The sequence below is a fragment of the Solenopsis invicta genome, chromosome 5 (assembly GCF_016802725.1).
Source record: "Solenopsis invicta isolate M01_SB chromosome 5, UNIL_Sinv_3.0, whole genome shotgun sequence".
In the NCBI taxonomy this organism is placed as follows: Eukaryota; Metazoa; Arthropoda; class Insecta; order Hymenoptera; family Formicidae; genus Solenopsis; species Solenopsis invicta.
This window is the reverse complement of record NC_052668.1, coordinates 9,891,365-9,903,557: the sequence shown is the minus strand read 5'-3', so window position 1 is coordinate 9,903,557 and position 12,193 is coordinate 9,891,365. Positions and strand designations below refer to the sequence as shown.

The 12,193-nt window shown below is 29.0% G+C and overlaps 2 protein-coding genes across 2 annotated transcripts in view; one reads left to right on the top strand and one right to left on the bottom strand.

The window, feature by feature from the left end:
* Positions 1 to 7,171, top strand: part of LOC113004278 (odorant receptor 49b-like) — an 82,388-nt gene extending 75,217 nt beyond the window's left edge. The window contains exons 5-9 of the mRNA XM_026137145.2: positions 800 to 913; positions 971 to 1,061; positions 6,204 to 6,349; positions 6,554 to 6,686; positions 6,779 to 7,171. Of these exons, the coding sequence (XP_025992930.2) occupies positions 800 to 913; positions 971 to 1,061; positions 6,204 to 6,349; positions 6,554 to 6,686; positions 6,779 to 6,832 (538 nt within the window). The 3' untranslated portion in view covers positions 6,833 to 7,171. The remainder of the gene's footprint in view (positions 1 to 799; positions 914 to 970; positions 1,062 to 6,203; positions 6,350 to 6,553; positions 6,687 to 6,778) is intronic.
* Positions 7,172 to 9,768: 2,597 nt separating this feature from the next.
* LOC105199546 (transcriptional activator cubitus interruptus) overlaps positions 9,769 to 12,193 on the bottom strand; it is a 107,403-nt gene continuing 104,978 nt past the window's right edge. The window contains exons 11-12 of the mRNA XM_011166692.3: positions 11,877 to 12,146; positions 9,769 to 11,782 (exon numbers count right to left, since the gene is read on the bottom strand). Of these exons, the coding sequence (XP_011164994.2) occupies positions 10,334 to 11,782; positions 11,877 to 12,146 (1,719 nt within the window). The 3' untranslated portion in view covers positions 9,769 to 10,333. The remainder of the gene's footprint in view (positions 11,783 to 11,876; positions 12,147 to 12,193) is intronic.

The following is a 12,193-nucleotide window of genomic DNA, read 5'->3' as shown; positions in this document are numbered from 1 at the left end:
ATTTAATAAATGGTAGATATACTGAGGTACACATCGCATACGACACATAAAAGCCAGTTAGTCATTCATGATACTAATGTACAAAAATGTTTATATCTCAGAAAGGTTGAGCTTTCGATGTATGTTCACTTCCCTGAAAAAAACCAATAGAAAATGATAGAAAGTACTAGAAACCTGATTAGAAAACAATAGAATTCTATCGTTTCAATCTTTGAATCAGGTTTCTGGCACTTTCTATTGTTTTCTGTTGGTCTTTTATCATGGTTATGTTCTTTTACTCACAAGGAAAGATACGAAAGTATCGTCCATCGATTTTAACGAGTCTTTAATATATTGTAGTACGGATTAAAAATATAAGGGACACCTATTTTTTTTATATATCCGTTTTTACTTTTAGAGGATAGAATACCCGGCAGACAAAAAAATTCATTTTTTGAAAAATGAGATGCCAACTTCAGAGAAGTGCAGTATGTATGCTTATGAATGATAATCGAGTTTTGTATTTGTAAATATGTTTTTATATTTCAAATTTACATAACACACTTTTACCACTTAAAAATACTTAAAAGTTCGTTATTACTACTCAGATATACTCGTATGCCCGCTTTAACCATTTATTTTTCCAGAAAATAAGAAATTTCCTATTTGCGGGATCATACTTATTAAGCCAAATGCTCGTTTTTATTACTCAAACTAACTGTCCTGACGGGCTAAAAACGATTAAATATTTTTGTAAGAGTGTTAGATAGGAAATATTCTTCAGTTTTATCATTTATAATTACAGCTAAGTTATTTTCAGTTACCGTATCAAGAATGCAATAGAAATTTACGTACAAAATATTAATCTGAAAAACAAGAATTTTGTTTATAGGAATCTTATTTGCGGTATACATATTCATCGAAAAGCAATGATGTAAGTACTTCTGTAATATCTCTATAATAGACACAATAACAATTAATTTTTTTAAAGGTATTCCGAATATTTAATATCTAACTTTGAGGTTTCATTTATGCTTTTAATAGCATTTGGAGTACTTTCTTTAAGCCTTAATACTTTCCGAGTAAGTTTTGTTTTATTCATAAATTCATATTCAATAAATATTATATAGCATATCTTAATGCTATTTTATATTAATAAACTATCATATATTTTCAGTAGTTGTTTTGACATCTTATAACTTGAATATTGTAAAAATTGACGTATATAGAAGAAAATTTTTAATTTTAATTTTGATATTATTTGATATATTTGATGATTATTTTTTATTGTTTTTATTTTAAATCCATGTTTGGGTAACTATTCAAAAATAAATTTAAATATCATATGTAAAAAAAGTATTATTTTAAAATTAGATTATATAATACATATTATCAAATTTAATATTAGATGTTTAATTTGCACAACTTTCTTAATTTAATTATTTATAAAATATTAATTTGAAAAAAATGGTCAAAGTTAGGAGCTGTAACAATAAAGTTGATGAAAATAATTCTCTTTACTTAAAAACATGGTTTAAGACTTATATAGAACATTTCAAATGTATTAATTCTTGTCCAGCCATATAAACCATCAAAATACAAACAATTATGGGCAGAGGACATGTTATTGAAATATTGAAAATTGGATATTAACATACACTACGCATAATTGTCAAAGACGCTTTCTTAATTGTCAATGCAATGGCAAACAGTAGACAATGATCCTTGAATGATTTAAGAACATTATAACTGCTCTATCAAAAAACCCCCAAATTTTGAGAGTTAATCCACAACTTTGAAAGTTAATCTCAAAAATTGTGTGTTAACACTACAAATTTGGAGATTGATCCTCAAACTTTTAGGCTAGACACCAAATTTGATGTCAACCTCAAAGTTTGAGTGTTGATTCTCAATATTCGATATTAAACCTGAAACTTTCAGGATAGACACTCTATTAAATGTTTTGATGTCAACTTCCAAGTTTAGTGTTCACCTTCACTAACAAGGGAAGGCACGGAAATGTCCACCTCCGATTTTGACAAGCCTTTAATATGTTGTAGTACAGATAAAAATAAAAGACACACGTATCTTTTTATACGTGCCCAATCTCTTTTAAGAGGTAAAACACCCTTTTGAAGAAAATCGGTTTTCTTCTTTTGAAGCGTATATCGTCGAAACTATAGGAGATAGAAAAAAATGTTCTAATTGAAAATTGAATGGCTTGAAGAGTTATAACAGTAATAAAAAAAAATTTTTACACTTTTCCTCACCAATGTAAAAAAAATTCTTTTTAATTTAGGGTGTTTCACTCCCTAAAAGTAAGATTAGACATTTCTTATAAAGGAATACGTCTCTTACTTTTATTGTACTATAAAATATTAAAGGCTCGTCAAAATCAGAGGGAGACATTTCGTACCTTTTTTTGTAAGTATTGATTCTCAGCCTTTTAATTGTTAAACCATAAAATATTAAGAGTAAATCCCAAAAAGCCTTGGTGTACGTAATTTCTATCATGGTGGAATAAAACATAGTGTGTCAGCAATATGGACAAGTTTTAGTTCTTTTCGCGCAGGTCTCTAACTGACGTCATCAAATAGTCTGCCCGTTTCATTTTCATTTTTATTTTTATTTTATTTTTTTTTGTTTATTTTCCATATTTGACAGATTTTAAATATAATACATTATCATAATTTTTCTAAATTCCGATATCCAAATAAAAAAATTTGTATTTTCTCGTACTTTTGTATATTTTTGAGTTTTCAAGTAGAAAAATTTTGTTATTCGAAAAAAATGCCAAATTATACAGTAAAATGCATATAATATCATATAATATTACGTTACCTTAAAAAAGTAACGCGTTACCGTTACCGTTACTTTTTGTAAAAACCTGAGTAAAAATGTTTCATGTATAATTATATAAAAATATGTATGATTATATATAATTTATATATGGTTATATTATTATGTATATTATCATGTTTATCTTATCATGTATATTATCAAGTATAATCTGATATGAAGTAATGTTTGTCCATATATGTAAATATATGACTCTATATTCAATCTTATATGATCATATATGTATAATAGTAGGTTTTAAATATGAAGCTATGTATAATCATATATAATTTTGATATAAATATGTATGACTATATATGAGTTCATAATTAGGTAGGTCAATCATATCTGATTATATCTACCATATATAATTATATCCCAGATAGCACAGGACATCCTATGTACATCCGTTTTAAATTTATTTTATGTCTGCACATCCATGGACATGAAATAGACGTCTATTAATGGCCAATTTTTAGATGTCCATAGGATATTCGAATTTGGATATCAATTGGAAAGCATGCTATTACCGCGCAAGCATAGTGCGTTTTTTGTCGCAAAAACAAAATACGTTTACATTTAGACATTTTAAAAGTGTTCATCTTATTTACAAAATTTTCTAGCCTGCTCGCGACGTGTTGCTTTCGTTGATTTGACAACTTTTTTACGGAAAAAATATTTATTTATAAATATTTATTTTAATATTGTAAAAAACCGTTTTCTTCATCATTAAATAAAATAAAAATATTTTTTAAAGTGAAAAAAATTGCCAATCTTTCTCAAGAATTTTTTCTGGAAATTTTCAAGCGGTTATCCATTCAAATCATAATCGTAAAAAAGTATAATTTTATATATTTTTATATAAATAATATGCTTTAATTATATGTTTCATCTTTTCAATAATATATATTGACTCGATATAGATATGTTAACCTAACATAAAGTGTTCACAGATCATCACCAGGCATCAGGGGGCCTATTCTCAAAAAATATCGCATACGAAAATACTAGGGAACTCTATAATATATGTAACATATACTATAGTATTTTCGTATATTTTTGTATGCGATATTTTTCGAGAATAGGCCCCTAGTTCGCAGCGGTCTTACAGGTCAAGCAACGTTGGGCGAGGTTACGACTTGGAAGGGTGGTCGCTTGAAAATTTCCGAAAAAAAATTATTGAGAAAGATTCCTGATTTTTTTTTCTTACTTTAAGCAACATTTCTATTTTATTTAAGATTTAACATTAAGAAAACTGCTTTTGACAATATTAAAGTGAATATTTATAAATAAATTTTTTATATCATATATGTTCATATATGTTCATATATTTTCATACATGGTCATATAAAGACAAATTTCGTACATGATGATTTATATATGATCATATATAATTATATATAAAAATTTTTACTCGGGGAGTAATTTATTACTGTTGTTACTGATTTCATAAAGTAACACATTGCCGTTACACATTACAGTTACTTGGAAAATAACGCTTTGTTACTTTTTTGTTACTTTTTTTGTAATGCTAAAGTATTAAGGTGTTAGATTTTAAAATAATATTATTTAATAATCAATAATATGTGTAATAATAAGTATTAAAACTTATTAAAATTTTCTAATCTATATACAGAACATTTTTTTATATCTATTAAACTTTTATATTTATTCAACAAGTTTTGAAAGAATACGATTTATATAAAAAAAACATTATTCAATTAAATTTTCATCAGAAAGCTATATTAAAAATTAACTCTTTGCGTCACAATATAGCTTTGAGAGCTACACTCTACTATCCAAGTTTATTTTATCAATAAATCAATTATTTTACGTATTCCTTTAGCATGTTTGGTATTACTAAATTGCTAAAGGTTCCTCTAACTAATAAATTAAGTTTTAAAATAATATTTTAAATAAATAATTTGTTATTAATAAATATATACTGAAAAATTGTTTTTTGAAATTAAATTTGTTTACAAAATATAAACTTTTGCATAATATACTTCAAAATTACTATCTGGAGGATTTTTGAAGTTATTGATTATGAATCTGATATTAAAAATTTAAAATTAAAAGTAATGGATACAATATGGCGGACAAAATTATTAAAGTCGACTGGATTCGCTTGAAACTTGTTATTCGAATGTTTTTGAGGTCTCTGATTATAAATCTGATGTTAAAAGTACAAAATGCCAGAAGTAATATGACGGACAAAGTTATCAAAATCAACCGGATTTGCTTGAAACTTGTTATTCAGTGATGTTTTTAAGGTTTCTAATTACAAATTCGATATTAAAAATACAAAATGCCAGATATAATATGGCAGACCAATATACCAAATGTAATTTTCAAAAATTTTAATCAAATTTGGTTAATTTTAAAAATTCTGTTTGCCATATGAAATCCGTCATTTTGAATTTTGTATTTTTTACACCGAAATCGTACTCAACGACCCCAAAAACCTCTAAATAACAAATATCACAAAATTATATTCACTGGAATAAAAATGATGCAAAGGGTTCAAGAAAATTTACTAATATTTTTTTTCATTCAAATCGTATGGAATCCTTTAATATAGAAAATGAGAAAAAATCTATTTATTGCGTGATAAAAAAACCATTCTGACACATTTTAATAATTATGATTAATTACAAGTGATAATAAATCATACATTGATCAATACTACAAATCAATTTTAAACTAATTTAACGATGAATCACATATTTAATAACATTTTCCAGTTAAATGTACTTTGCGCATTATTTTAATTTTCTAAAATTTATTGTTATTTGATTTGGATAGAACTGTTTATACGGAATATTTCTACCCAATCAAGACTCTAATACGCAATCAGCGCGCGATTCATTGAATAGATAATAAGGAAATAAAGTAACGATAAAAGTAATGGCTGAATATATTATCATTACTGTAAAAATATAACAACGTTATTGTTACCGTTACAGACAAAAAAGTAACGCTCGTTACCATAAAAAAGCAACGAAAACGGTAACGGCGTTACAAGCGTTACTTCCTAACGTTGCTCTGCATTTAACATTATATCTGGGTCTTTCATAATGTCTATAGAGCCTCGAGTCCCTACTACCGTCTACTTCTTGAAGCAGGGCAGCGAAACAGGCAGATTTGCTGACTTTACAACAAACAGATGTTGCTTTCTGTCAGACGCCATAAATCCACATGTTCAATATTAGAATTAAAACTTAATAAAGATATTTTAATTTTATTTTTATTTCTAAAAATAAGTAGATTTTAACGTGAAATTGTAATTAAAAATTTTTAAACCATGTTTTGTAGTAATTTCTATAAGTTTTTTAATTTAAATTGTGATTTAAAAATTGGTTTCAACATTCACACATATGCATTAGCTTTTTCAGATAGTATCATCTAAATTTGATATTGGAGAACTTCTACTAACTTTTATAGTAATGCTCGTTTGTTTTATATACATGTTCTTATCCAATTTTATCGGACAAGAAATTATAGATCATTATGATTTCGTATCTTTCACTGCGTAAGAAATATCATAGTTTATTATATTATAACCGTTTTACAAACTATAATAATAAAAATTAATTTAATTTATAAATTTTTTTATAGTACTTATAATTGTATTACAAACTCTAGTAATAAAAATTAAAATAATATTTATAAGTCTTTTTCTTTATAATATTTACAAGTCTTTTGGAAATTATTGAATCTTGTTTTACTGATATAGATACGAAGTCCAATGGTATATAACTCCTATATATATACAAAAATTGATATTATTTCTATTATTAAGAGGCAACAAATCTTTTGGCCTGAATGTCGGCGGATTGTTCGTGTCGTCTTTGAAGTGTTTTGCTACGGTATAAAACATTTATCATAATATATGTAATGCGTAATATTCATTGTATCATACTTTAAAATAACAAAGTAAAATTATTGTCTTTCTTTGTAGCTCGCAAACGCATCCCTGTCTTATTTTATTGTCATGTATTCTATGAGAAAATGACAGAAGATACATATAAATTAATATTATTAAAATATCAAGTAAAGGATAATGCATTTTATGTTTATTTAAATAGAATTCGACTCAATAAATATATAAATTAATATGTGCAGCATTTACCATAATTTACAATCATATTACTGTAAAGAGAAATTTAGAAAAAATTATTTTATACTCAATAATAAAACTCTATTTTTTGTTTTTAAATTTTAATATACGAAATAATGTACTACTATATATTTTGTCAAGAAACATTATGCTAATCAATGTACTAAATATATATGTGTAAAGGATATCTTAATAAAAAAATTATTTTGGGTTTGATATGATTTATTCTCGAAATAATTAACAATTTTTTGCAAATGCATAGACACTTCTACAAAACTCCATTCTAGTATCTTCCTTCCAATAGACTATCATACATATTTTATTAGCATATCGTGTAGTAAATATGTATAGTATTCACAAAATAATTCACATTTTCGTGGTTGTAATTTAATAAAATTTATATAAAACTCGTTTGTATAACAAAACAGCTCTAAATGCATACTTCGGTGTTTTCAGATTTTTAAGCGTTCAGCCTTCGTTATATATCATTTTTATCATTACATTCTAATATTCATTAAAGGCATTCGATTAAAATAGTGTTACAGATTGAAGGCAACTGTGTGTTGTAATATTTATTTTCTGAAATTTCCATAACAATATTTACGAAACACTTTACATTTTAGAAACACTTCTATGTTTATAACCATCCTCATCTCTAATAGTTGTACTTATCTCTAAATTTTATCTACATTTTAATATCGGCTTCTTAAAGATAATTTTTATTGAGATTAATACGATTTTTTGTAGCTAAAGTCTTGATATATTTGTTATTTGTGATAATCTCTGATGATTATTTATAGACTTTATTTCTCTCTTTTCTTTATCACACTGTGTGGCGATGTACACTACATCTTATTGAGCTTAATTATAGTAAGATAATCTTATGTTGGCACGTCGCATAACGAAATTGATGTACAAAATTATATATATAATATAATATTATAAAAAAATATATTTACAATAATTTAAAGTACATAGATTTTTTTTTAAAATATTCCGTATTCGTCGCACATTGAGATTTATCAATTACATATTGCGCGAGATTGACTTACTTTGTCTTTTATTATTAAAGAAAAATATATAAGAAAAGAGATGTATACTTTATATTTCCATAGATAAAATACAAAATATCTTTATAATCTATTGTCTGATTCTAAATTACTATGACCGAAATTTTCGAGGTACTTAATTAATGTCATGAATTGATATTTGTAAATGCAATAACTTACATCAGTGGCATTTTTCGAATGCGTATTTAAGGCACTTTCAATTCTCTTATCTTAATAAAAATTGCATTCACATAAAGATTGACAATATTAATATCATAGGACAAATCCTGCGGTTTAAAAACAATGTCGATTTTTATTGAGTAAATTAGTGGTGGGATTTAGTAAATGTAGATAGAACTATAACAGGGTTTATTATGTTCTGAGATTGTATTTTTCTAATTGTTATCAAGTCTAAAATATTTTCTTGTTTTATATTTGTAATCATAAGTTAAAATTATAATAATATTATATAATAATACTATTTTATAATATTTATCATAAATGTAGTTATAAATAATAATACAGAGTGTTTCAATAAGAAAGATTAATAATGCGAGAAATAATAAACTTGAAATCATGAAAAAGGTTCATATAACATATATTTAATTCGGAAGTTTCCAAATTAGAACAAGCTGAAGTATGATTCTCACTCATTAAAATCTCTGAATTTCGCCCTGCTGGATTTTTGAGATTGAAATCTTTGCAAATTTTAATGAAGATAATAAAGCTATCGCTTTCAATATTTTCATGTAAAATGCTGATACATTAAAGCATATCTGTTTACTTTTGACTAGTAAAAATGAATTTTCACACTTAAACTGCATCAAAATTGACGATGGCATCTTTATTATAAAAGACAATTTATCATATGCTATGAATGATTAATTTGGCAGATAATTTATCTGTATTTGTAATATTATGATTACAATGTTTTCCTTATTTGCAATGTTGAAAAAGAAATATAGCTTTATCTTAAAGCTATATTTCTAGTTCAAACATGTTCATAATAACATTTCTTCTTTATGATCAATATTATCATCTCTCATATTATTTATCACTAAAAATTGCAACTAAATCCCATCACTAAAATAAATCATTCAAATCAAATTTAAAATTAATTTCATAATTTAGTTTTTCAATATTTTTTATCACGCTATACACTAAGCTTTGCCAAATGTATTAGTTTACTATTTCCAAGACGAGTTACAATCACTTTATGACTCACTCAAAATTTTTAATTCTTTAACCACAATTTCTTATAAACAGAAATATATATATATATATATATATATATATATATATATACTACTGTGTCCAAAAAGTAAGTGTAAGTAAGGGACATTGCATTTATTTCGAAAATTCTTTATTTATTCTTGCAAATCAATTTCGTCTCCTTCAAAGTAATCCCCCCCTGATATAATACACTTATTCCAACGGATTTTCCAATCTTCGAAACAGTTGTAATAATCGATTTCAGGAATGGCCTTTAGCTCCTTCTTCGCAGCGGCTTGAATCTCTTCTATCGACTTGCTTGAGTTTGCTGAATAGCCAGAAGTCGCATGGAGCCAAATCAGGTGAATACGGTGGTTGTGGAACGATATTAGTCGAGTTTTTGGTTAAAAAATCACGAATCACCGTTTCGAGTCGATAGAAGAGATTCAAGCCGCTGCGAAGAAGGAGCTAAAGGCCATTCCTGAAATCGATTATTACAACTGTTTCGAAGATTGGAAAATCCGTTGGAATAAGTGTATTATATCAGGGGGGGATTACTTTGAAGGGGACGAAATTGATTTGCAAGAATAAATAAAGAATTTTCGAAATAAATGCAATGTCACCTTACTTTTTGGACACAGTAGTATATATATATACGAGTATATATGATGAAGATCAAGAATGACAGCTACCAACTACTAGTTGATCGCTTTTGTCCACTTGTCACCTTAAATTTTATCAATATAATTTATTGTTCCAAAATAAGTTTCACGTCATACTCTTTTATTTATAATCTTTAACTTTTTAATCAATCTTTCAAATTAATATATACGTGATGGAGACTGACATTAAATTCAGAAATTTGCCAACTATGGATCCATTGTTCCTCCTAAATGGAGTTACGCGTTACTATCAATTTTGTCAAATGTTTCAAGTTCAATTTTATGTTAATTTCACTTATGTGAAGCAAATTTTATGTTGAACATATTACTTATTTTATTACTGTAATAATCAAGTGGAAAATTATTTAAAAGCGACAGTTTCATTGATTGACAATAAAATTAAATTGACGTTTCTTATTAATTAGTTAGACATACGACATTGTCGTAACGTATGTCTAACTAATTGACATACGTCACTGAATCATTTGTAAATATCTGTTTTCTTCCAGTAAAGAGCTAAGAGAAGATGTCATATCATTGACAACCATGTTGGCGCTAGCAGGTAAAGGTTGCGGCAACGACATAGGATGTGTCGAGCTGGAGACGTTGGTCTCATGGGTTTGAGCGTTAACGGACCAGTTCCTACATTGTTGAACGTATTCCAATGTTCTGCGGTAGGAATCTTGTCTCATACCTTGAGGCGGCTTTATTGGTGAACCTTGTTGTGACTGACTAATATCTCTGCATTGTATCTCCGGCAGCGGTCCACCCTGTTGATCGTGATAACAATGATTTCCATAAGTCCATGCGCAATTACAGTTATATTGAGCCGGAGGATTCGTGCGTGTTTGACAATTATGCGTGCAAGTTTGTTGCTGCTGTTGTATTCTACAGTTAGTCTGTTGAGCGTTACAAAGTTGTGGTGACGTTCTCTTCGAACCGCCACCCCCATCGTTGACCTGACGATGCGTACCACTGGGATGAATACAGTTGTTGATCTGTAGGCAGGGCGTTGTGGCCGATTGTTGAATCTGCTGTTGACAGTTTTGAAGATTTGTCGCAAGCGTATTTATTGATTTACTCTGATTTGCATGGTTCAATGGAGAACAAAGAGGTGACATGGGACCGCATTGATTAGTCACCGAAGATTGTTGAGCAGAGTGTACACTGGGAATCTGACCGTTGGATGTTACCATAGGCCTCGTGCACTGATTGGAGGATTGACTGCACTGAGCGCTTGTATGAGCAATAGTCGGCGGATTAGGCATGGTTGCAGTTTGCTGAGTGCAATGCGGTGACAATTGCTGACAGTTATTCGTTAGCCGCATCTGCACAGTGTGATTGGATGATGTACAAGTTTGATTAGGATGAGCACTGGTTTGGCCATTGGTACCATTACAATTCGCGTTTATTTGATTCGCGCAACTGTAACCCGCATAGTAAGTATGATGTGCGTGGCTCTGAGGACAATTTCTGGAGAGTTGAGCAGAGTTTTGAGGCAGGTTTTGCGGTGCGTGCTGTGGTGCTAGCGCACCAGCCGCGGGGGATGTCAACGGCTGATCGCTTAAGTGAGTCGAAGTATAGTGAGAACTCGGTGACATAACTTGTCCAGTTGCTGGACTTGCCACTTGTCCGCCAGTGACTTGAGACCCATAATTTGGTGGCGGGCAATACTGCAACGGTGGTTGAGTCGCACGTGAATTTGGACATTGGCCGTAAGGCACAGACGAAGGATTCTGATAGTTCGGACAGGGTTGCTGTGCAATTTGCTGAGAGGAATAGCAGTTCTGCTGGTGCGATTGATTATAATTACACGTGGGCTGCACCTGTCGCTGGTAGTGCAACGGATTTGTGCATATCGGTGATTGGCAGATCGGTAAGGGACTGCCACGATAACTGACTTGATTTCCGCCCGCTTGAACCTGACAATGACAATAACAATTTCGAAATTAACAAATAAACTAGCGTAAGAGAAATTACAAATTTAAAGATAGAAAGAATACACAATATGATTACCTGATTTAAATATTGCATCATTTCGTCGGGAATAACCAGTTTGTTCTCCACCATTTCACCTTCGCCCACCTCATCCAAAATCACCTCCTGATTGGGATGAAGCTCAGGCTGAAGCTCAGGTAACTGTGCCGATCTCGGCCTGGGTGGGATCGGAGGAGAAATCCTTTGGACTGGGTTACTGCGAATAGGTTCAGACATTCGTCGATCGTTCGATGGTTGAGTACAATGACCACTCGGATTACTCCAATCGCTCGGCATCGTCTGAATGTTCTACAAAGAAATGCGTCATTTAAAACCGCCATTTATCGGATTTGTGC